Here is a 27,110-nt window from a genome sequence, read left to right on the forward strand (position 1 = left end):
GACATTTACCCATATCAAAGTTGCATTTTAGTAAGAATTCTAGACCACCAATCTGTTGGAATATTAAATTAGGGATGATATTCCAAATGTAATCCTTATTTCTTAAATAGTTTTGTATCCATTTAATCTTAAATATTATATTAGAGGTTTTAAAATCCAGAACATTCAACCCTCCCTCACTTTGGGTATTACATATTACCGCTTAAAAATAAAGTTTATTCCTCCATATGAAGTTAAATAATTCAGTATCAACCATTTTAGTTACTGACAGAGGAACATCCAAGGCAAGGGAGGTATAAACTAATCTGGACAGACCTTCAGATTTTGATAAAAGTACACGTCCAGATAAAGAAAGATCTCTTAATAACCTGGAGTTAAATCTCTTTCCAATTTTCTCTACAATAGGAGAGACTTAAGTTGGCCCTTTCTTTCTGATCTTTGCTAACTTTAATACCAAGATATGTGTTCACATCTTTTACAGGGATATTACATACTGAGTTTAAGTCACATCTTTTCAACGCAAATAATTCACATGTCCTAATATTCAGAGATAAACCTGATACATATGAGAAGACATTAATACACTCAATAGCTTTCCTGACTTCATTATGATCTTTCAAAAAAATGGTGGTGTCGTCAGACAATTGTGAACACCCCACATCTTGGACCTGTTGTGCCACCTCTGAAATCACACAATCTTAAAAATTAAGAAAAATATCCTTTAAGTATGCTCTACTATCTAAAATTGTCGATTTAGTATCTCGAAATGTTTAGATAGTATGTCGACATACTATCTACGTTTACAAAAACCGTGGCGGGAATGGGCTTCCATGCAATCAGCATCGTCAGATATCCCTGCTGATTTGGTGAAGTAGTTTGCCAAGTGTGAGTGTTTTGTAAACATAGTTGAGACTTACTTGTGGGTGGTGGGAGGAGGCAACGGTGCAGACCAGCTTCCACCCGATGGTCTTTTTTTAAACCTTCAACGCCGGGCGAGAAATACATATCTAAACATGGACCAGTATAACGAGTATTCCTAAGAAATGTGCCAGTATTAGTTATTTGTCTACCCATATCAGTAGCTAACGGTTTCACTATGCCCGATGGACAGTGTTCTTTGAAGCTTTGCAGTTCCTGATGCAGGCTTATTTTTTTCGATCTGGAAATTTCTTGACGGGAAACCAAGATTGGGCAGCTTGGCTAGCTATCCCAGTATTACCCTTTTCGCTGCATCCCCGACTCAAATGATGCGGGTTATGTCGTTGCATTGATTTTGCATGACTATATGATCTACTTTTAGCATGTCAATTTAAGTATTTTTTTATTCAAACAGTATATTTTATGGGCTTAGCGGTAAATCAGAAACAAATATGGTGAATTGGGGGCGGCTGCTGCGGGTATCGAACCGCTCCTTTTTGGCCTTAATTTTTTTCTTCTCCATGTCTACGACGTGTCTCTACTTCATATATGTTGCTCCTGGAATAGGTGAGTTCATTAGCTAGCTATACACGACCAACTAATGTTATCTTATCGCTAACTACCCAACCTTGGCATCACCAGGGATGCTTTCCTGACAACTAGCTGGCTAACGTTACTAATTAGCTTGTTGCTAGCTAGCTAACGTTACTCAAATCAGAGTTAATTCATCGTGACTGTGTGGCCAATCGGACAAGCTAGTGATCAGTTTACAAACTATTAGGATTAGTTAGTGAACCGGTACCTTGTCGATCGAAGTTAACTAGCTAGTCATGTGGATGATTGCGTTATATGTTGCTACAATACTACCACGGATCTGTGAAAAACTGCTACAGTAGCTAGCTAATTGTATATATTTTTTAATAAAAAAATGTATTTCTTGCTGATGTGAAACATAAGGGGCATATCAACGTATGTTTCGAAAATCGGTTTGAAAGCGAAGATTATTCACTTTTCTAAATGTCAAACAGCGTCGGGATTTTGACATGGAACCAAATATGGGCGAATGTAACTGTTGAAAATCCTAGCTACATACGGAGTAGGGTTTTTGAGAGCTATGTTGCTGCTAGTTAGGTGGCCAACTACCGTTAGTTAGCTAGCAGCACAATGTAGCTAACTGGTTACTGTAGCAACATTGACTGAGAGCTATCATGCGCTCCCGATTTTGCAACTCGTCTGCTTGCTCTGCAACAAGCCGTCTAACAATGTAATAAGCTAGCTAGTTATCCTAACTAATTCATTTTATTTCAGGTATTTCATAAAGGAACATTTAACTGATGATTGACTGGGTCTGTTAGCTACCCATTGGCAACAAGCTCTTATAAACATCTGTCATGCTGTTGGGCCATGCCGTGATGGGAATATGGGGTTGTCCACATTTACAAATCATTGATAGAGCCTGCAAGTAGGTCCACATGACCAATCCTGCTAGCTAGCTGGTTTAGTAGCTAGTGTACATCTAAAATGATAGGTCTATATTTATTTCACATGAACAGAGAGTGAGCAAGGTAACCTAGAATAGGACCCATGTCTATACCATCAGTCAGCCAATGCTTACTAAGATGGCAATAGACCAGCTGTTTCCAAGTAGCCTAACACTTGTCTTGAAAGTTATTTTGGAGCTGTTTGTTTCTTTGATGTCCATAGTCCACACTGTAACTAGGAATGGGACAGTGTTATGGCTACTGCTAAGCCATAAGGATGACATTATGGACATAGTGCTGATATAACTACTGTTCTGCAGCACTGTTTTGACAAGGACAACAGACAACCAGGAGACACTAACCTGGTCCCAGACTTGTCCATGCTGTTAAAGTAACTGTTCAGTTAAAATCTCACTTAAAAGTTAATATCCTGTTAACTCATACCCAAATAATGTTGTTCACTCATACTATATTCATATTTGTGGCCAAAGCATATATTGGAGGGAGAAAAAAACACTTAAAAACCCCACCTCAAACTTGTACCTCAGACTATTTAAAGAAAAAAAAGAAGCTTGCTATTTCCTCAGAGAAAGTCATGATCCTGAGGAAGATGATCTGGCCATTCAGCGGTCTAGTTGCATAATATTTTTAATGACTGGTATATGTCCACATCATTCTGTTGTTGGGGTACACCCACACCAGTCCAACACAGAACATGTGCTTTTTAACATACTTAATTACCTTTTTTTTTGGTAGGAAAACTATTTCCCTCATATTGTAAGTCAAATAGGTCATATTTCATAGAAATCTGGAAACACTACATAAATCTTTAGCAATGACAATGACCATAGGAGTTGGCAAGACTGCACAGAGTAATGCTCTGTTTGATATCTCAGGAACTTGATGAAGGAAAAAGGAAACCGCACACTGCTCTTGATAGTATCACCGATATTTAATAAGCTTACGTATCGGCCGTGTGGCCGATACGTAAGCTTCGTCAGAGCTTTTGACGAAGGCCGTGTGGCCGATACGTAAGCTTATTAAATATCGGTGATACTATCAAGAGCAGTGTGCGGTTTCCTTTTTCCTTCATCTTGTTCAATTGTTGCCATGCACCTGTAAATAAGATTGCTCAGATGTGCGAGTGCCTTTTTGAATTTGTATATCTCAGGAACTTCCCACTGACTCTGTTCCGCCTACATTTGCCATTTGGGCAACTCTGGCTACTATAGCGTTTGTCACATTAGCTGAAACCTAACCCTTTTTCTCTTCAAAGACTCTCTCAGACAAAGCAGTTTTAAGGCCTGGCCATGCATGGATGGTTTCTACTGAGGAGCTGGTAAAGTCAGCACTTAGAGATAAAATAATAGATGGATCAATGTGTTTAGTTTGGATGGCAAAAAAAGAGATTCACCTGACTTTGTATACCATATGTTAGGGCCCTTCTGGTTAAATGTTTGATTTTGAAACTGCACAGAAATTGAGAGGGGGCATTGTTTTTAGGCCTAAATGTCATGGGTGTGGTCCACTGACTAGTTCTGTGTGGCTGGGCTGGGGTGACCTGTCTAGGCATTGGTGGTGTTGTGCTGTTCAGTCCCTGCAGGATTATGTGATCGCAAAGTGTTTAGCAAAATGAACAATTCCCTGCATATTATGAGGGCTTGCAAGTTGGACCAATCACTGCACTATTTCTGCATAGAAGAGGCAAATCATTGCAATATTATCACATAAAATGGACCCATCACCGCAGTACAAAAAGGGGGCTCGGAATGTCAACCAATCACTGCATAATATGGCTAAATCAAGCCATGTCAACAAACTTCTTGCCTCGTCAGTGCATTTTTGCAAAAAAATACATCGCATCTTGCCATGCAAAATGTCAGAATTGCTGCAGCAAAATCAGCTATTTCCCCCTTGCAAATATAACAAAAAATCCTGGAGTGACTGGCTGATGTGGTACTTGTCACCAAAGTTGTTAGCTCTCCCAGATGAGCACAGCAACACAACTGTCTGGATGGGGACAAACCTAATTTCAAACGTACAATACCGTTCAAAAGTTTGGGGTCACATATAAATGTCCTGGTTTTTCAAAGAAAAGCAAATTTTGTCAATTTTTAAAATAACATCAAATTGATCAGAAATACAGTGTAGACGTTGTTAACGTTGTAAATGACTATTGTAGCTGGAAACGGCTGATTTTTAATGGAATATCTACATAGGCGTACAGGGGGCCCATTATCAGCAACCATCACTCCTGTGTTCCAATGGCACATTGTGTTAGCTAATCCAAGTTTATCATTTTGAAAGGCTAATTGATCATTAGAAAACCCTTTCGCAATTATGTTAGCACAGCTGAAAACTGTTGTCCTGATTTAAAGAATCAATAAACCTGGCCTTTAGACTAGTTGAGTATCAGCTTTTGTGGGTTTGATTACAGGCTCAAAATTGCCAGAAACAAATCACTTTCTTCTGAAACTCGTCAGTCTATTCTTGTTATGAGAAATGAAGGCTATTCCATACGAGATTTTGCCAAGAAACTGAAGATCCCGTACAACGCTGTGTACTACTTCCTTCACAGAACAGCGTAAACTGTCTCTAACCAGAATAGATAGAGTGGGAGGACCTGGTGCACAACTGAGCAAGAGGACAAGTACATTGTTTCTCAAACTAGATGCCTCACAAGTTCTCAACTGGCAGCTTAATTTAATAGTACCTGCAAAACACCAGTCTCAACGTCAATAGTGAGGAGGCGACCCCAGGATGTTGGCCTCCGTTCTTTAATATTGGATGTTTCCGTTTGTTTTTCTGCCGTGTGTCTCCAATGATTGGGACAGTTTTTGATTATGTAACGGGTCTGGATTATATAGTCAATTGGTCATAGTTTGTATTCCACAGTTAGCTACGGTCAGCAGCACAAAGAGCACGTTACACACGCACACCCTCATCTGTGCTTTTACATTGCTTAAAAAGTGTGATAATGCCCTAGTTGTGATGGCACATCAGTGACTTTGATATGCAAATGTTTGTGGTTCAGACTCTGAGATAGGCATATCTCTATGGGTAGGTCAATGTAGTGTTCTATATCTATGGGCCAACCTGCACCATGAAATGGGTTGATGGTGTCTAATCTAATGATGGAATGATTGATGTTTTAATACACTTGTTAAACCTGAGTCAGTCTTAGACTGTCTCTAATAACAGTAACAAGGTTGATTTGCTTTATGCTGTTGGGCTATACTATAGGCTAGTCAGAGCTGCAGTCCTGGTTGAAGCCTTGTTACTTAGCCTGAAAAAGGCATCTGTGAATGTATTAGTTGGCGTTTCATTGTAATGGGCTCGTAGTGTTTGACCTGTCCTCTCGCCCCCCCTCTGGTCGAAGAAAGTCTGGCTGCTTCTGAAAAGACTCTGCTCAGAGGTGATAATTCTCCTTTTTACCAAAGTGGATACACTCGCGTATACACACATTGATGCTTGCACACTGTACGCATACACAGGGTATGCACGCTCACGCACACACTCTGCAGACCAAGAGGGAGTCATACTTCTGGAATCCATCAACAACACTGTCATTGTTTGCCGTGGCAGGCTTGCATCCTTATAAAGATGAATGAACTGAACTGCCACACAGGATCAACTTAAGGTCCTCTGTAATGGGTGATAAAGCAAGGCATGCAGAAGGTGTGCTTAAATGCAGGGCTGGGAGAGTGTGGTGTGAGTTTGTGGCGATGCAATTTGTGTGTGTAATTGATGATGTGACCGTGTTTGTAATTGATGAAATGCTTGAGTGTGTAAACTGACAAGTCGTGTGTCTTTAACCTTAGCTGATGAGGTGGGTCTGTGCACCCTGGCTGTTTTGCTGCAGTAGTGAATAGTGGTAAATGATTCAGGGCCCTGGTGTTTGTCTGTAGTCGACCGTGAGACTGAGTCCCAAATGGCACCCAATTCTCTATATATCACACTACTTTTGACTGGGGACCATAGTGTGTAGTGCATACTATATGGTGCTATTTAGGACGCAACCTGAGACGGGGAATTTCCTCTTATCTTGCCCGTCGGTCCAGTGCGTCTCATCGCTAGCTGCTGCTGGGAATTAAACCGTGGCATTGTGCCGGTGACAGCGAAGGTTGTTCCTTTATGGCCAAGAGGCTGAGGGAGAGAAAGCTTTAACGCTGATGACGTGAGTCCGCTAATTTACTGTCACTGCACTTAGGAGTCACTAGACTGGTACGTGAGGGGGGTGTAATTGAACCACTCAAAACACTTCTGATTTCACTCTTCCTCTTTCTGTCCCTCTCTCTATTCCTCCCTGTACCTGTATTCCCCCTCCACCTCGCTGTCCTCCATCTCTCTTCCATCCTCTCTCTCTCTTCCTCCCTGCACCTGTATTTCACCTCGTCGCCCTCATCTCTCTCTCTCGCTCTGTCCCTACACCTGTATTCCACCTGCACCTCGTCGTCCTCATCTTTCTCTCGCTCTGTCCCTGCACCTGTATTTCACCTCGTCGTCCTCGTCTCTCTCTCTCTCTTCCTCCCTGCACCTGTATTTCACCTCGTCGTCCTCGTCTCTCTCTCTCTTCCTCCCTGCACCTGTATTTCACCTCGTCGTCCTAATCTCTCTCTCGCTCTGTCCCTGCACCTGTATTCCACCTGCACTTTGTCGTCCTCATCTCTCTTGCATCCTATCTCTCTCTTCCTCCTTGCATCTATATTCCACCTCGTCATCCTCCATCCTATCTCTCACTCTGTCCCTGCACCTGTATTCCCCTTCTCTCCCCGTCTCCTTCTTGTTACCTCTCTGCCCCACTCCGGCTTCTTACCTCCTACTTCCATCTCTCTCTCCACCATCTCCCCCTCTCTCCATCCCCCTCTCTCAGCCAACACCTACTTCTTCATGGTGCAGGCCCAGGGTATCATGTTGAGGGATAACGTGAGGACCATTGGCCAGATGATCAGACTCTACACCAATAAGAACAGTACCCTCAACGGCACAGGTGAGTTCGATTGGAGACCCCCGTCCCACCGACCCGTCTGGCCAACCTCCTGTATTAGGAGGGTAGTAGGCTTGACAGTGCTTTAACCAACATGGGACGGTGGGCAGCCAGAAATCCCAAGAATGGCCCTCGCTCACAATCTAAAGGGAGTGAGAATTGCTATTTTCCTTCTGTTCTTGTGATTTTTGCCTGCACTTTGTCTCATGTTGGTTGAACCGCTGTCTAACCCCCCCCCCTCCCCCCACACTACCTATTAATCAGCATGATCCCTCTCTTAGCTACCAAAAAGGGGGAAGATGGGAAAAGTCCAAAGAAAAACATTTATTTACATGTCATTGTTTTGTTTCTGTAGATTACCCAGATGGCAGTAACTCCAGTGAATATATGGTTCAACCAACCACATACCTTCCTGAGAACTTCACATACGCCCAGAACCTCCCCTGCCCAGAACGCTTACCTTCTATGAGTAAGTAACCAGAACACTAACCTTCAAACATCAATTTGCCAACTAAGAGAATCTTACTGAGATCAGGTGATGATATTATGTAACAACTCTCATGAGATAAGCTACTCTTTGATGTATCTTTGTGCCCCCTCATCTTTGTCACACTGCATCTTCCTCTCTAGGCTGTTATCACGCTGGTTAGATCTAGATGGATACTTTGGCAAAAGTTAAATATTTTGCATTACCCATAATCCCCTCTGTGCTGTCTGTGAAGTCAGAAGACAAATGGGAGGACTGTTCTATGGCACACATACACTTTGTGTACCAAACATTAAGAACACCTGCTCTTTCCATGACAGACTGATCAGGTGAAAGCTATGATCCCTTATTAATGTCACTTGTTAAAACCACTTCAATCAGTGTAGATGAAGGGGAGGAGACGGTTAAATTATTTTTAAGCCTTGAGACAATTGACATGGATCGTGTATGTGTGCCATTTAGAGGGTGACTGGGCAAGACAAAATATTTTAAGTGCCTTTTAACGGGGTATAGTAGTAGGTGCCAGGGTTATAGTAGTAGGTGCCAGGGGTATAGTAGTAGGTGCCAGGGGTATAGTAGTAGGTGCCAGGGGTATAGTAGTAGGTGCCAGGGGTATAGTAGTAGGTGCCAGGGGTATAGTAGTAGGTGCCAGGGGTATAGTAGTAGGTGCCAGGGATATAGTAGTAGGTGCCAGGGATATAGTAGTAGGTGCCAGGGGTATAGTAGTAGGTGCCAGGGGTATAGTAGTAGGTGCCAGGGGTATAGTAGTAGGTGCCAGGGGTATAGTAGTAGGTGCCAGGGGTATAGTAGTAGGTGCCAGGGGTATAGTAGTAGGTGCCAGGGGTATAGTAGTAGGTGCCAGGGGTATAGTAGTAGGTGCCAGGGGTATAGTAGTAGGTGCCAGGGGTATAGTAGTAGGTGCCAGGGGTATAGTAGTAGGTGCCAGGGGTATAGTAGTAGGTGCCAGGGGTATAGTAGTAGGTGCCAGGGGTATAGTAGTAGGTGCCAGGGGTATAGTAGTAGGTGCCAGGGGTATAGTAGTAGGTGCCAGGGGTATAGTAGTAGGTGCCAGGGGTATAGTAGTAGGTGCCAGGGGTATAGTAGTAGGTGCCAGGGGTATAGTAGTAGGTGCCAGGGGTATAGTAGTAGGTGCCAGGGGTATAGTAGTAGGTGCCAGGGGTATAGTAGTAGGTGCCAGGGGTATAGTAGTAGGTGCCAGGGGTATAGTAGTAGGTGCCAGGGGTATAGTAGTAGGTGCCAGGGGTATAGTAGTAGGTGCCAGGGGTATAGTAGTAGGTGCCAGGGGTATAGTAGTAGGTGCCAGGGGTATAGTAGTAGGTGCCAGGGGTATAGTAGTAGGTGCCAGGGGTATAGTAGTAGGTGCCAGGGGTATAGTAGTAGGTGCCAGGGATATAGTAGTAGGTGCCAGGGATATAGTAGTAGGTGCCAGGGGTATAGTAGTAGGTGCCAGGGGTATAGTAGTAGGTGCCAGGGGTATAGTAGTAGGTGCCAGGGGTATAGTAGTAGGTGCCAGGGGTATAGTAGTAGGTGCCAGGGGTATAGTAGTAGGTGCCAGGGGTATAGTAGTAGGTGCCAGGGGTATAGTAGTAGGTGCCAGGGGTATAGTAGTAGGTGCCAGGTGCACCGGTTTGTGTCAAGAACTGCAACACTGCTGTGTTTTTCACACTTAAGTTTCCTGTGTGTATCGATTGTGGCTGCTTTGCCTGATGTGTTGTCTCTACCTTCTTACCCTTTGTGCTGTTGTCTGTGCTCAATAATGTTTGCCATGTTTTATGCTGCTACCATGTTGTTGTTACCATGCTGTTTTGTCATGTGTTGCTGCCTTGATATGTTGTGTTAGGTCCCTCTTTATGTAGTGTGGTCTCTCTTGTTTTGCTGTGTGTTTTGTTCTATATTTATATTGTTTTTTAATCCCAAGCCCCTGTCCCTGCATGAGGCCTTTTGGTAGGCCGCCATTGTAAATAATTTAAATAAAAAATTTCTTAACTGACATGCCTAGTTAAATTAAAAATCAAGAATGGTCCATCACCCAAAGGACATCCAGACAAATTGACACAACTGTGGGAAGCATTGGAGTCAACTTGGGCCAGCATCCCTGTGAAATGCTTTTGACACCTTGTAGAGTCCATGCCCCGATGAATCGAGGCTGTTCTGAGGGCAAAAAGGTGTACAACTCAATATCGTAATGTTTTGTACACACACCCACACACTCCCCTCTGTCAGTCTAGCTTTTTGGCCTCAAATCTTTTTTTCTTTCAATTTGACTTTAATCACATTTGGTTTGCGGTGACAGGGCTGGGTCTATTCCAGCTTTAGTCCTACCACTGTGTTCATGTCAATGCGTGATATGTGTGTCTTCTACCCACATGGTTTACAAACCTGTGTTAAGTGTTGTGCCTTTGTAGGGTGTCCTTCCCCATAGCTGTGTATAGTAGTCATGTTTATGTTTGTTAAACAGGTCTGTGTTGTGTATTCTCAGAGGGTCCTATAGATGTGAATATGACTGAGATTCCTATGGAGGAGATAGATCTGAAGTTCTCTAAATATCTGAATGTTCAGTTTGGTGGCCACTGGAAACCCAAGGACTGCAAACCACGCTGGAAGGTAGGACTGTGGACATGTAGGACTGTGGACATGTAGGACTGTGGACATGTCAGTTATTTTACTACTTTTCTTATCTCTGTTATCGATAAAGAAATTGAACTGTAGTCATATTTCTATACACCTGTCTTTATTTTATTCTATTAGAAGCGTATCTTATGCTTCCTATGAATTCAAAACACATGAGCTTATACCCACAGCATGTATGTCTGACTGTCCCCGCTCCTTGTGTAGGTAGCCATCTTGATCCCGTTCCGTAACCGCCACGAGCACCTTCCCATCCTTTTCCAACACCTCACCCCCATACTGCAGAGACAGAGACTGCAGTTCGCATACTACGTCATCGAGCAGGTAACACCGTTTTCTGTTTGTCTGTAAACAAGATCTGTTGTTACTGCCCACATTTATTCTGTCATCCTATTTGGTCTCTTTGTTTTGTCAACTCTGCCACCCACTGGTGAGAAATATAGAATCTATGATGTAGACAGAGCCATGTTATTTAATGTGTCTTTCTCTCCCCCTCTCCTCCATCTTTCCCTCTCTCTCCTACAGTCTGGGACGCAGCCCTTCAACAGAGCCATGTTGTTTAATGTGGGTTTCCTGGAGGCCATGAAGGATCTGGACTGGGACTGTCTGGTGTTCCACGATGTTGACCACATCCCAGAGAACGACCGTAACTACTACGGCTGTGGTCAGATGCCTCGCCACTTCGCAGCCAAACTGGACAAGTACATGTACCTGTAAGTCACTGAACACGCCCAGGGCACACAGCAAGTCACAAGTCACCGTGTCATGACCTGACTAGTTATGAACTTGGCATGTCAACAAGTAAATGCCCCAGTCACATCTTCCAAGAAACACTTAGAAAAGCACTTCATTAGACCGCCTCCTCACTCAAGGGGAAAATAGGACTTCTGATCTTGTTTAGTGACTGAAGATGAGACCTGGAGAGTTGACGCTCTCCCATAACCAGACTATAGTTTCACTTCCTGCATGGTATGGGAGACATGTACTGAAGAGTCTCTTTATGTTGATTATTTATGGTCATTATTGTTCAATATTTTACATGTTCCTTTTCTTTCTTTACAGACTTATTTCTACAACAAAAGGAATTAATGAATGTTATCATGATTTTCTCTGAGTTTTGAGTTCAATGTGAGAATAGTTTGGGAATAAACCGCTTCATTTAAACAGACTGTAAAACACAGGCTTGAAGGCTAAATCATGTTGTCATTGGCTCTTACAAGGTCCTGAAGTAAGGCTTCATTTATGAACAGATTTTCCACTCTGGTTATGTGTGCGTCTCTTCTAAATTTGATGCCTGTATTGTACGTAGTCTGAAAACATAATTGTGTGTTTTAACACAGCCAGACTTGTTCTTTGGTACTTGGTAAGGTTTCTCACCTTTTCCTTTGTTGTTTTGTTTACCATTCACTCTCTCCCCAGGCAGAGCTTGGCTATGTAGCTGTGTCTGTCCCCCGTCCGTGTTGATGTGTTACAGATGTGTAACAGTGTCTGTGTGTGTTTTGCACAGACTACCCTACAGTGAGTTCTTCGGGGGCGTGAGTGGACTTACAGTGGAGCAGTTCCGCAAGATCAACGGCTTTCCCAATGCATTCTGGGGCTGGGGAGGAGAGGACGATGACCTCTGGAACAGGTCATTGAGTTTGTCAGTTGGCTGTGTGTTTGAGAGAGACAGACATGTATAATCTAATTGGGTAACTTAGTGAAAGACTTTATCTGTCCCCGTCTCTCCCCCAGAGTGCACTATGCTGGTCTGAACGTCACGAGGCCGGAGGGAGAGATGGGTAAATACAAGTCCATCCCACACCACCACCGAGGAGAAGTGCAGTTCCTCGGCAGGTCAGTAACGCGCGCACACGCATTAGCAGTGCATCGCCAGTGGCGTCACCATGTCAAAGAATGTTTACCTAACATTACCTTAAACGTCAAATTAGCTTTGCTCTTTCAATACACCTTTGCTCTGGTAAAGGTTACCTGTCTCCTTATTGGGTTCATTGTGACTCGCTACTTGAATGCAGCTGTTTCCTCATCTATTACTCCCCATTGAGCAGGTTGTCCAGCGCCCTCTGCAGGCAGGGATGTCGCTGCATTTAAATCTAATTTGATTGGTGTTCCCTTTTTAAATTGCTTCTATTCATCTTAACAATAACTTTAATGTTATTGTACTCATGGAACATTCAACTGTGCAACATATTTCAGACGTTCTGACTATCACAATTCTGTAGTCCTGCAAGCCTTGGTGTACACAGAGATATGATCAATAGAATAGGGGTTGCTTTCCTTCCAGGGTTTGTGTAGGTGTTTGCTCTGCCAGCTTTGAGTTATTTAACCTCCCGTTTATTGGCCTAGTCCCTTTTGCCCTGTTGAGTCATGTCTCTTTACTCAAGTAAACCAGTTCTCATCCTCATACAGCCCCCAGAGTAACTCTGTCCTAGAGGACTGATCCTCATACAGCCCCCAGAGTAACTCTGTCCTAGAGGACTGATCCTCATACAGCCCCCAGAGTAACTCTGTCCTAGAGGACTGATCCTCATACAGCCCCCAGAGTAACTCTGTCCTAGAGGACTGATCCTCATACAGCCCCCAGAGTAACTCTGTCCTAGAGGACTGATCCTCATACAGCCCCCAGAGTAACTCTGTCCTAGAGGACTGATCCTCATACAGCCCCCAGAGTAACTCTGTCCTAGAGGACTGATCCTCATACAGCCCCCAGAGTAACTCTGTCCTAGAGGACTGATCCTCATACAGCCCCCAGAGTAACTCTGTCCTAGAGGACTGAGGGTTATGAAGGCAACCCCTTAGCATGTAGAGGGTTCAAATACAGAGAGGGATGGAGGGAGGTACAGCGTTTTTAGTTTATTTGGATCCCCATTAGCTGTTGCACATACAGAAGATACTCCCTGTTCCTGGGGTTCAGAGGAGGGGGGAGAGTTTCTCTTTTGAGGTTAGTGTTTTTCTCCAGAAACTAGAGCACAAGCTGCTCCAGATAGCTTTAATGCTAATAAATCAGCTTACACTAAGAATCCTCCTGGTGTCGTTATGCTTGTGTGTACAGTGCATTCAAATTATTCACTTTTTCCATATTTTGTTATGTTTCAGCCTTATTCTAAAATTGATTAAATGTATCACATTTATATAAGTATTCAGACCTTTTACTCAGTACTTTGTTAAAGCACCTTTGGCAGCGATCACAACCTCGAGTCTTCTTGGTTATGACGCTTAAAGCTTGGCACCCCTGTATTTGGGGAGTTTCTACCATTTTGTTCTCTGAAGTTCCTTTCATGCACTGTCAGGTTGGATGGGGAGTGTCACTGTACAGCTATTTTCAGGTCTCTCCAGAGATGTTTGATTGGGATCAAGTCTGGACTCAGGCTGGGTAACTCAAGAACATTCAGAGACTTGTCCCGAAGCCACTCCTGTGTTGTCTTGGCTGTGTGCTTAGGGTCATTGTCCTGTTGAAGGTGAACCTTTGCACCAGTCTGAGGTCCTGAGCGCTCTGGAGCAGGTTTTCATCAAGGATCTCTGTACTTTGCTCCGTTCATCTTTCCCTCGATCCTGACTAGTCTCCACTACCATGTTTCACCGTAGGGATGGTGGCAGGTTTTTTTCAAGATGTTACACTTAGCATTCAGGCCAAAGAGTTCAATCTTGGTATCATCAGACCAGAGAATCTCGTTTCTCATGGTTTGAGTGTCCTTTAGGTGCCTTTTTGGCAAACTCCAAGCGGGCTGTCATGTGCCTTTTACTGAGGAGTGGCTTCCGTCTGGTCGCTCTACCGTAAAGGCCTGATTGGTGGAGTGCTACGTAGATGGTTGTTCTTTTGGAAGGTTATCCCATCTCTACAGAGGAGCTCTGTCAGTGACTATTGGGTTCTTGATCACCTCCCTGACCAAGAGGGTTGCTCAGTTTCCAAATCATGTCCAATCAATTGAATTTACCACAGGTGGACTCCAATCAAGTTGTAGAAATATCTCAAGGATGATCAATGGAAACCAGATGCACGTGAGCTAAATTTCGAGTCTCATAGCAAAGAGTCTGAATTAGAGGTCGACCGATTATGATTTTTCAACGCCGATGCCGATTTATTGGAGTACCAAAAAAAAGCCGATACCGATTAATCGGACGCTTTTTAAAATGTTGTATTTATTTGTAATAATGACAATTACAACAATACTGAATGAACACTTATTTTAACTTAATATAATAATAATACATCAATAAAAATCTATTTAGCCTCAAATAAATAATGAAACATGTTCAATTTGGTTTAAATAATGCAAAAACAAAGTGTTGGAGAAGAAAGTAAAAGTGCAATATGTGCTATGTAAGAAAGCGAACGTTTAAGTTCCTTGCTCAGAACATGAGAACATATGAAAGCTGGTGGTTCCTTTTTAACATGAGACGTCAATATTCCAAGGTAAGAGGTTTTAGGTTGTAGTTAATATACAGTGGAGCAAAAAAGTATTTTGTCAGCCACCAATTGTGCAAGTTCTCCCACTTAAAAAGATGAGAGGCCTGTAATTTTCATCATAGGTACACTTCAACTATGACAGACAAAATGAGGGGGAAAAATCCAGAAAATCACATTGTAGGATTTTTTATGAATTTATTTGCAAATTATGGTGGAAAATAAGTATTTGGTCACCTACAAACAAGCAAGATTTCTGGCTGTCACAGACCTGTAACTTCTTCTTTAAGAGGATCCTCTGTCCTCCACTCGTTACATGTATTAATGGCACCTGTTTGAACTTGTTATCAGTATAAAAGACACCTGTCCACAACCTCACAGTCACACTCCAAACTCCACTATGGCCAAGACCAAAGAGCTGTCAAAGGACACCAGAAACAAAATTGTAGACCTGCACCAGGCTGGGAAGACTGAATCTGCAATAGGTAAGCAGCTTGGTTTGAAGAAATCAACTGTGGGAGCAATTATTAGGAAATGGAAGACATACAAGACCACTGATAATCTCCCTCGATCTGGGGCTCCACGCAAGATCTCACCCCGTGGGGTCAAAATGATCACAAGAACGGTGAGCAAAAATCCCAGAACCACACGGGGGGACCTAGTGAATGACCTGCAGAGAGCTGGGACCAAAGTAACAAAGCCTACCATCAGTAACACACTACGCCACCAGGGACTCAAATCCTGCAGTGCCAGACGTGTCCCCCTGCTTAAGCCAGTACATGTCCAGGCCCGTCTGAAGTTTGCTAGAGAGCATTTGGATGATCCAGAAGAAGATTGGGAGAATGTCAGATGAAACCAAAATAGAACTTTTAGGTAAAAACTCAACTCGCCGTGTTTGGAGGACAAAGAATGCTGAGTTGCATCCAAAGAACACCATACCTACTGTGAAGCATGGGGGTGGAAACATCATGCTTTGGGGCTATTTTTCTGCAAAGGGACCAGGACGACTGATCCGTGTAAAGGAAAGAATGAATGGGGCCATGTATCGTGAGATTGAGTGAAACCTCCTTCCATCAGCAAGGGCATTGAAGATGAAACGTGGCTGGGTCTTTCAGCATGACAATGATCCCAAACACACCGCCCGGGCAACGAAGGAGTGGCTTCGTAAGAAGCATTTCAAGGTCCTGGAGTGGCCTAGCCAGTCTCCAGATCTCAACCCCATAGAAAATCATTGGAGGGAGTTGAAAGTCTGTGTTGCCCAGCAACAGCCCCAAAACATCACTGTTCTAGAGGAGATCTGCATGGAGGAATGGGCCAAAATACCAGCAACAGTGTGTGAAAATCTTGTGAAGACTTACAGAAAACGTTTGACCTCTGTCATTGCCAACAAAGGGTATATAACAAAGTATTGAGAAACTTTTGTTATTGACCAAATACTTATTTTCCACCATAATTTGCAAATAAATTCATTAAAAATCCTATAATGTGATTTTCTGGATATTTTTTTCTCATTTTGTCTGTCATAGTTGAAGTGTACCTATGATGAAAATTACAGGCCTCATCTTTTTAAGTGGGAGAACTTGCACAATTGGTGGCTGACTAAATACCTTTTTGCCCCACTGTAGTATTTATAGGACTACTTCTCTCTATACCATTTGTATTTCATATACCTTTGACTATTGGATGTTCTTATAGGCACTTTAGTATTGCCAGTGTAACAGTATAGCTTCCGTCCCTCTCCTCGCCCCTACCTGGGCTCGAACCACCAGGAACACATTGACAACAGCCACCCTCGAAGCGTCGTTACCCATCGCTCCACAAAAGCCGCGGCCCTTGCAGAGCAAAGGGAACAACTACTCCAAGTCTCAGAGCGAGTGATGTTTGAAACGTTATTAACGCGCACCCCGCTAACTAGCTAGCCATTTCACATCGGTTACGCCAGCCTAATCTCAGTTGATAGGCTTGAAGTCATAAACAGCGCAATGCTTGAAGCACAGGGAAGAGCTGCTGGCAAAACGCGCGAAAGTGCTGTTTGAATGAATGCTTACGGGCCTGCTGCTGGCTACCATCACTCAGACTACTCTATCAAATCATAGACTTAATTATAACATAATAACACACAGAAATACGAGCCTTTTGTCATTAATATGGTTGAATCCGGAAACTATCATTTCGAAAACAAAATGTTTACTTCAGTGAAATACGGAACTGTTCAGTATTTTATCTAACGGGTGGCATCCCTAAGTCTAAATATTCCTGTTACATTGTACAACCTTCAATGTTATGTCATAATTACGTAAAATTCTTGCAAGTTAGTTCGCAACGAGCCAGGCTGCCCAAACTGTTGCATATACCCTGACTCTGCGTGCAATGAACGCAAGAGAAGTGACACAATTTCATCTGGTTAATATTGCCTGCTAACCTGGATTTCTTTTAGCTAAATATGCAGGTTTAAAAATATATACTTCTGTGTATTGATTTTAAATAAGTATTCAGACTAGAGGTCGACCGATTTAATCGGAATGGCCTATTAATTAGGGCCGATTTCAAGTTTTCATAACAATCGGAAATCGGTATTTTTGGACACCTTTATTTAACTAGGCAAGTCAGTTAAGAATGTGTTCTTATTTTCAATGACGGCCTAGGAATGGTTGGTTAACTGCCTCGTTCAGGGGCAGAACGACAGATTTTTACCTTGTCAGCTCCGGGATTCAATCTTGCAACCTTGCAGTTAACTAGTCCAACGATCTAACCACCTGCCTCTTATTGCACTTCACGAGGAGTCTGCCTGTTACGTAAATGCAGTAAGAAGCCAAGGTAAGTTGCTAGCTAGCATTAAACTTATCTTATAAAAAACAATCATAATCACTAGTTAACTACACATGGTTGATGATATTACTAGTTTATCTAGTGTGTCCTGCGTTGCATATAATCGATGCAACGCAGGGGTATGATTTAACAAAAGCGCATTTGCGAAAAAAACAATCGTTGCACGACTGTACCTAACCATAAACACCCATGCCTTTCTTAAATAAGGTATTACTGTTTTTATTTTTAATACATTTCGAAAAACCTGTTTTCGCTTTGTCATTATCGGGTATTGTGTGTAGATTGATGAGAGAAATGTTTTTAATCCATTTAAAAATAAGTCTTGTTACAATGTGGAAAAAGTCATGGGGTCTGAATACTTTCCGAATGCACTGTATGTGTAACTGATAGATGCGCACATACTACATGTTAATGTTTTTAATAGTATATAAAGTATTTTGTCTAATGTCTTTTTTTGTTACTTGTCGTACCACACTAAGATTAGCTGTCGCCATTGGCGTCGGCTAATGGGGATCCTAATAAGTCAAATCAAATGCTAAGATAACTAAGGTTCCGCCTAATTTCATTAGCATTAATGATAACTAAGGATTCCCCTGGTGTCATTATGCTAATGCTAGCTAAGGATCCCCCTGGTGTCGTTATGCTAGCTAAGGATCCCCCTGGTGTCATTATGCTAGCTAAGGATCCCTGTGGTGTGTAATTGATTTGGTGTCAAAACTAAGTGCTAATGTAGTTTTGTGGAAATTATTCAACAATGTTGAATATAATAATATACTACATTCATCAATCTGACTCCAATATTATGTTAATAAATGCAACTGGCTGTGTGTCTCTGACGGAATCTAGTCAAGGTAGCGAGCCTTACATCACCTCTCAGTATAACTATAATGAACATGTTTAACTTGCCCGTTATACAATTATTACGAGACTAGATACAAATAGCTAATCCTGGCGACCAATGTTCTAGCATTAATTTGAGGCAAGCAGATCAGAGACGTCAAGGTGGTATCCAAGCATGTATAGTGTAAATCAGTGGTTCCCAACCAGGGGTACTAGGACTCCTGGGGGTACTTGTCCTCTTCATGCGGGGTACTTGAGAAGACTCATGAGACCATAGGCCTACTGGTAAAATGCACATGAGGGGGTACTTCAGGGATACTCCGGGCAGAGCAAAATTCAGTTGGTGGTACAGTAAATGAAAAAGGTTGGGAACCACTGGTGTAGAGAACTACCAATAGACCTACTACATTTATAAGCATATAGTCAATCAAATAATTACTCCATAAACAAGGAATGCATTTACTCAATTCAACTAATAGAATGTATTAGTCATAATTAACACTCAAACAATTAGTGTACATGAAATACATGATACATTAGACTACTCAGAGTAAATTACCATCACAAATAGGCTAAGACTTAGTGCCCTCAAAGTATTCAAACCCCTTGACTTTTTACGCATTGTTACAGCCTGAATTTAAAATTGATTAAATTGAGATTTTTTTTCTCACTGGCCTACACACAATTCCCCAATGTCAAAGTGGAATTCTGTTTTTAGATATTTTTACACATAAATTCAAATCTGAAATGTTTTGTTATGGCAAGCTGAAATAACTTCAGGAGTAAAAATGTGCTTAACAAGTGACAAGTTGCATGGACTCTGTGCAATAATAATGTTTAAGATGAATTTTGAATGACCATCTTATCTCTGTACCCCACACATACAATTATATGTAAGGTCCCTCAGTCTAGCAGTGAATTTCAAACACAGAGACCAGAGTTTTTCCAAAGGGCTCCTTTTGGTAGATGGTTAAAAATGAAAAAGCAGACATTGAATATCCCTTTGAGCATGGTGAAGTTCTTAATTACACTGGATGGTGTATCAATACACTCAGTCACTACAAAGATACAGGTGTCCTTCCTAACTCTGTTGCCAGAGAGGAAGGAAACCGCTAAGGGATTTCACCATGAGGCCAGTGGTGACTTTAAAACAGAGAATTGAATGGCTGTGATGGGAGAACTGAGGATGGATCAACAACATTGTAGTTACTCCACAATACTAACCTGATTTGACAGAGTGTAAAGAAAGAAACTTGTACAGAACAAAAATATTCCAAGCATGCATCCTGTTTTCAACAAGGCTCTAAAGTGATGTATTGTCTCAACCTTCTTGCCCTTTGTGTTTGTACCCTGTTTTGAGCTGCTAACATGTTGTATTGCTACCATGCTGTGTGGCTGCCGTGCTATGTTGTTGTCTTAGGTCTCTCTTTATGTAGTGTTGTCTCTCTTGTCGTGATGTGTCTTGTCCTATATATTTTTTTTATCCCAGCTTCCAACCCTGCAGGAGACCTTTTGGTAGGCCGCCATTGTAAATAAGAATTTGTTCTTAACTGACTTGCCTAATTAAATAAAAAGTAATACTGCAAATAATGTAGCAAAGCAATTCCCTTTTTGTCCGGAATACAAAGTTGTATGTTTGGGGCAAATCCAATATAACATATTACTGAGTATCACTCACCATTGTTTTCAAACCTAGCGGTCGCTGCATCATGTTATGTGTATGCCTGTTTTTTCAGTATAAAAAAAGAAACGGAATGTAGCTAAGCACAGGCAAAATCCTAGAGGAAAACCTGGTTCAGTCTGCTTTCCAACAGACACTGGAAGATGACTTCACATTTCAGCAGGATAATAACCTGAAAACAAGGCCAAATCTACACTGGAATTGCTTACCAAGAAGACAGTGAATGTTCCTGAGTGGCCAAGTTACAGTTTTGACTTAAAACTGCTTGAAAATCTATGGCAAGACCTGTCTAGCAATTATTAACAACCAATTTGGCAGACCTTGAAGAATTTTGAAAATAATAATGGGCAGATGTTGTACAATACAGGTGTGGAAAGCTCTTGGAGACTTACCCAGAAACTCACAGCTGTAATCGCTGCCAAAGGTGCTTCTACTAAGTATTGACTTGGGTATGAATACTTATGTGATTTAGATTTGTGTTTCATTTTCAATCAATTTGCAAATATGTCTGAAAACAGGTTTTCACTTTGTCATTATGGGGTGATGGGTGAGGATGAAACATATTTAATCCATTTTGAATTCAGGCTGTGACACAATGTGGAATATGTCGGGTTATGAATACTTTCTGAAGGCAATGTAACGTGGTTACACATGTTTTCAGTTCAGAATAATCTCTAAGAGTAAACTGTGTGTAATACACACAGGAGCTTGCTAGCAACTTCTCAAAGTATGAAAAATGTACTGTCCTTTTAAACCAAATTCAAGCAGAAACTTGAATTAACATTTTTTTTAACAAAAGACAGGAAAACACACCCAGATTCTAATCAACTCAATTGAAATGATAGGAGCGCACCCCTGTGTTGCTCCCTCTTTGAACTGTACGCTGTCCGAAGAAAAAAAAAACTATACCACTTACAGTAAAATAAAAAGTATCAAACTTCGTAGCTCTTTAAACAGCCCAAACATTTACTATTTAATTCACACTAACATTAATTTCCTCAAGTTTTCATCAGTCTTCACACCAATGTGTCCGTGCTCCCAGGGATCTGTGAGAACATCTCTTCTCCATGAATACCACAGATAAGGTGTGTTTGACCCCTGTGACAGCCCAGAAATGGTCAGCCATCCAAACACAATGTCATAAATTGTGATGGAGTCATCACGCTGGACCTCAGGGCCTGCAAATCACCAGTCACAAGTATATTACCTTCTCTCATTTTTCCACTACACAAACTAGGCCAATCCTCTCCTTTCACTTTGACTCCAGGTATAAATCATACTGTAACGGCTAGCTTCACCTCCTCTCCTCTCTTTCCCTGTGTCTGCACCTGAAATGGATCCCTATTCCTGACGTAGTGAACTACTTTTGTTCAGGGCCCCTAGGGAATGTGTAGTTATATCTAGGGAATATTTATTTATATCTAGGGAATATGTATTTATATGTAGGGAATATGTATTTATATCTTTTATTTATTTATTTTTATTTATTTTACCGTTATTTTACCAGGTAAGTTGACTGAGAACACGTTCTCATTTGCAGCAACGACCTGGGGAATAGTTACAGGGGAGAGGAGGGGGATGAATGAGCCAATTGTAAACTGGGGATTATTAGGTGACCATGATGGTTTGAGGGCCAGATTGGGAATTTAGCCAGGACACCGGGGTTACACCCCTACTCTTACGATAAGTGCCATGGGATCTTTAATGACCTCAGAGAGTCAGGATACCCGTTTAACGTCCCATCCGAAAGACGGCACCCTACACAGGGTAATATGTATTTATATCTAGGGAATAGGGTGCCATTTTGTGACTATCATTATGGATGTTAACTGCTAGCTAATCCTCCCCCTCCTGGTCATCTCTCTCCAGGTACAAGTTACTGAGGTATTCCAAAGAGAGGCAGCACCTGGATGGACTGAACAACCTCAACTACACCCCTGAGATCTCCCTGAGCTCCCTGTACAAGAACATCACCGTGGACCTCCACCCTGACCTGGCCCCCATTACAGACTACTGAACTCTGACCCCCACTGTCCCTGACCTCGTCACACCCCCTCACACTCCAACTGGGACCCCAAAGCAGGGCAGAGGGGGGCTGGGGGTGTGGTGGGAGGCACACCGTGTAACGCTGCCAAGAAACCTTACTCTGAAGAAAATGTCCGGAAGGGACATAGGGTCTGTTTAATCGAACAATTGTGTGTGAGGATTGTGGATGTTGAGATGGGGTGTGTGTGTCTCTGCATGTCAATGTGTCCATGCTGGCTTTAGCTATTAAGCTACTTAACATCAACATGTCATGATTCAGTATGAGGAGGGAGAGGCAGTGTTGTTTTCACATCAGATGTTTTACTGCAAAGCCTTAAAGTGTCAGGCTCAGCCTCAGAACCATGGCTCTCTGGTTGCCTCCCAAACCACACCCTATTCCCTATATATTGTCCAGGGTCCTTAGTGCCCTGGTCAAAAGTAGTGCACTATATAGGGAAAAAGGTGCCATTTGGGACTTTGCCTTTATCTCACAGCTCAGCACAGTTTTCACTTTTAACGTCTCAGTACCATCACCTTACAAGCCAACAGACATTTTGTGTCTTCACTTTATATAATTTTTACACCGTTCGTTTAAAAAAAACACAAAAAAACATATTCCATAAAGAGGACAGGCGCTAAGTGAAGGTGACTTTTTTGTGATGTACATTTTCTAATATGGTCAAATGTTTTTTTCCTTCATTTTTTCCTTTTTTTTAACGGACGTTTTAAAGCACTATCCTGTTTCTCTGTCACATGAGTGTTTTGCTGTTCCTTTGTTGCACTGCTGACATGCATGATGCACAGAGCACGTATGTAAATACTTGACTCTAAAAGCTCGAGCATAGAACACGTATGTAAATATTCAGCCTTTTAAACGCTCAGAGCCTGTTAGTTATTATTCCAGTGGATTTGAATTTTGTTTTGGCAGCTACCTTCCTGAGGACTTACCTGGTTCTTCCATTTAAATGGGAAGATGTTCTAACAATAGATGGCTTAAAAAAGAAAAAAATATATCAATCTCTTAGGCTGACATTCTTTTGCATGCCTTAATTTATTTTATTACAAGATGTTTTTTTCCTTTAATTGTAATTTATATCATTTTGAGATGTTTATATTTTGTTCCAGTTTAGCCTTTTGTGTCTTATTATTCCCTCGGTGCACTGCGTGAAAAGACTAACTGACATTACATTATGGAGTGTGCTCCTGTACAGAAAGACGGGTCAGAGGACTATAGTAGCTCTTGTCCAAGGTGTTATGTCAGGCTTGCTGAGCCTTCAACAGCAAGCTACCCGCAACAACCTGGAGCAGAGCTTAAGACTTAAGATTCTAAAGCTGGATGTCATTTTTCCTCTGGTATTTGTAGTCTGTTATTATGGAGGAGTTTATACAGTGCGGACAGTGTGTTTGGTACAGGATTATGTTTCAAACGTGCGTGTGTGTGTGGCTCATGTATTAGGTAACTGGACCATGTGTTTGAGCATATGTTAGGTGTCTTTTAATGAATGTGAGCTTGCAGATTGGGCAGTGTGTGTGTGTGTGTCTGAACCAATTATTTATATATACACTAGATGACTGACGACAGGTGCTGTTTTGAAGCCACCACCCCTCCATCTTGGCACTTCCCCTACATCGCAAAACTTGTTTTTTTAAGCTGTAGAAAGGCATTTATGTTTAGCTCACAATTTAAAAGTATGCATTAAGTGTGTAATAGAGTAAACATACAAATAATTTGTTTTCCTTAAAGTATACTTTATTGAAAGTTCTAATGCTACTGTCCCCATTACAACAAGAAATACTTGTAATTTTGTCCTTGAACCATTTAATTGAAATATTGTAGAATTTCATTCATTCCTATGGAGGACTGCTTCTTCTGTGGAGTGCCAATATTGCTGACCGGTGGCTTCAAAGCCTCTTACTGGCCAATAGCATTAGCAATCCAGGGTTTGTATACATTATTGGTCTGAACTGTGGTGTGTTCCTAATAAGCTTGCAAGGCATTGAGAGGGGCCAGAATGAGAGAACAGCAGCTAATGCTAACAGCTAGCCCTGTTCTTGAATGGCCCAGACTGCAACTTGGGCCATAAAGACTTGAAATCCTTACATTTTTAGCACTACTAAGATTAGCAAGGAAAAATGTAGGAGGTATTTTCTTTTTTACATGTTAGCGTTTTTTTCTTGTACATTTATGCATAGATTTACTTTTATCTGTGTTTTTCTAGTGATTTGTTCATTTGTCAAATGTACTTCTCAAGTAGAACTGCTCTATCCAAACAACCCAGGTTTTCTCCATCCCAGTACTGCAAGAATGCAGGAGAACGAGAGTGTGAATCAAACTGGGATACTCCTGTCCTGCTCCAAACATGGGCTTTGTTGGAAATGGCACCCTGTGTCCTATAGTGCACTACTTTTGACTGGACTCCTATGCGTCCTGGTAAAAAGAAGTAAACTATACAGGGAGTAGGGTGTCATTTGGGACTCTGTCCTGTCACTCTTGTAGTGCTGGGGAGGAACAGTCATTTTTGCTCATAAGCTAAAGTGGTTAACAAAGCACCACGCTAAAGTCTGTGTTTGGTTTGGCTCCGACGTGGCTACAACGGTCACATAAGACCTCAATGGTGTATTTCTGATCAATCAGATGAGGCGAGACAGAATATAAAAAGACATGGTAGTAATGACATTCTTTTGGAGGTGGTCAACTGTGCCAAAGTTCCACTTCTGATACCCATCGTCATCATTCTACCTACCTCTCTTCTGCACTTATCTCTACTCGTCTTTCCTTCCTTTTCATTCTACTCCCATGAGCTCCTCTATGGTGTCTCAGTAACTCGTCAGTGTTGAGAGAAACCTGACAGACTAGTGTTTATCATAGGGATCAGGGTTGAGGTATTAAGAGCCATATATCTAGGAAATACTGTATACAACGTATATCTCTGTATATGGCTCTGGGTATTCGGGGTATAGGTCAGTGTTGGGGGCTTCTCTTGTGCTATGCCTTATGCTCCGTAACAGATTTTTGCATAGGTGGATAAATGCTCTCGTTGTTTTTATACATTGCAGAAGATGTGAGCAGCCTAGCTGTCGTCTCTCTTGAGGGCATTATGAGTTACTGTAGCAGAGACACTGAGTCAGTGGCTTCTTTTTCTGGATCCCGTCATCTTACTTGCTACAAAGGATCCGCTTCTTTTTATCTAATCCTGTTATATTGTGTCTCTCACTCTGTTCAGGGAACAGTTTGAAGAGATTAATTATGGAAAGCATCCATCACTGGAGCTGGTCTAGGATCAGTATTCTGTCTGTGTCCCAAATGGCCACACCCTCTGTTGTACATATTTATTGTTATTGCCTCTGAGGGGAGTGGGGGAGGGAAGGGTAGGTTAGGGAGCTGCCGGGCAGTGTGCTGGCTACACCCGGTCACAAGTGGTTTGGTTTACACCCCCAGCCTACCTGTGAGGAGGGCAAGGACCTCCCCTCACCCTTCCTACTTCCTCTATTGTTTTTCTTTTTTTTCAAATGACTATATTCACCACTACACAATTGGTAATGTGGACAATTACATTTTTGCAGTATTCATATTTGTGCCTTTTTTATTTTTTTTGTCGGTTTTCACTTTGCATTCTTGCTTGAAAGATACAGTAAAAGTTTGGATTGTTTTTGAACTGAAGTTAGTGCACTTTTTTATTTTTTATTCAGTTTGGAGCTCTGATTAAGACGCACAATACGTTTCCATGACAATGGGCTGAGTAGGTGTGTATCAATGATTGTCTGTAATCAATTTTTCTGCTGTTCAGAGGTCTGGCTGCTTAGACCATGTACAATCCTCAGCTCTCCAGTCTCCTCAATATGCTCTGTTCTGTTTGAACAAAGAGTTATAACTGGAGCCAGAGGGCAGACTCTCGCGTTACTACCGTCCGCCAGGAAGTGCAGGATGACGCAGAGGAAGTAGTGACTTTTTTAAATTGCAGTCTGTCGGATTCGTGTCATCTGGTCTACAAATCATAAATTCTCATTTGAGGTCAGGCATATTCATTTCGACTTTGTGGGTTTGTAATTTTTAGATTGTTCGGAGGATACATTTGTGAAAATATAAATAAAGACCTTAATTCGTTGTAGCGCCTACTCATGCGCCACACACCTTCTCGCAGTTCTGTCTTGTTCTGCAATTTCTTTGCCTCTAGTCATGTGCTATAATTACCCCCAGACATCAGACAACTTTTTACATGGTGAAGCCGACCGGTTAGCCATCTTGTCAATCTTCCACAATCTTTGGTATAACAGCCAGTAAAAGAGTACTAGAGTTGAACTGTTAGACTTTGTAAAGTTGTTTTTCTTTTTGTCAACAAAAGATGAATAAACAACTTAATTGACAGGTTCTGGGAAACACCTCTGAAGTCTTACAGATTTTTTGGAATGTGTTCTTTTTCTGCATCTTCGACCGCTGGTTCTTATGCTGTGTTTAAAACCAAGTGGGAATGTGGGAATTACCTGTTGGATGCATTCGTGTGTTTTGAACTCGTTGAGAAACGCCGAATGGCTAATGGCCAACAAGCTGCGTAATCCATTAACTAAAAGTATGACGATCATACTTTAAACAAATTAGTGTTTAAAAAGCCATGTTAATAGAAAGCTTTCTATAAATGTTTTGTTGCGTTTAACTGCACTTCCTTAGTAGGTGATGTCAAGGTCAGCATGTGGGAGAAGTCGGAGCTCAGATGATAGACGAGTTTCCCAGTAGTAATTACCAGTTGGAGGGGTGATAAAATCATTTATTTTATATTTTTATCCCGTTTGTATGTAGTAAATACCACCTT

The 27,110-nt window shown here is 41.9% G+C and overlaps 1 protein-coding gene across 1 annotated transcript; it reads left to right on the plus strand.

The window, feature by feature from the left end:
* Nucleotides 1-901: 901 nt before the first annotated feature.
* Nucleotides 902-26,682, plus strand: b4galt6 (UDP-Gal:betaGlcNAc beta 1,4- galactosyltransferase, polypeptide 6). Its single transcript, XM_055944060.1, has 9 exons — nt 902-1,485; nt 7,273-7,389; nt 7,742-7,855; nt 10,374-10,498; nt 10,730-10,846; nt 11,048-11,235; nt 12,030-12,152; nt 12,257-12,358; nt 22,147-26,682. Exons 1-9 carry the CDS (start codon nt 1,371-1,373, stop codon nt 22,292-22,294), a joined length of 1,149 nt encoding a protein of 382 aa, XP_055800035.1. The 5' UTR covers nt 902-1,370; the 3' UTR covers nt 22,295-26,682.
* The last annotated feature ends 428 nt before the right edge of the window (nt 26,683-27,110 follow it).

Source organism: Salvelinus fontinalis, chromosome 14 (assembly GCF_029448725.1).
Source record: "Salvelinus fontinalis isolate EN_2023a chromosome 14, ASM2944872v1, whole genome shotgun sequence".
Taxonomy (NCBI): Eukaryota; Metazoa; Chordata; class Actinopteri; order Salmoniformes; family Salmonidae; genus Salvelinus; species Salvelinus fontinalis.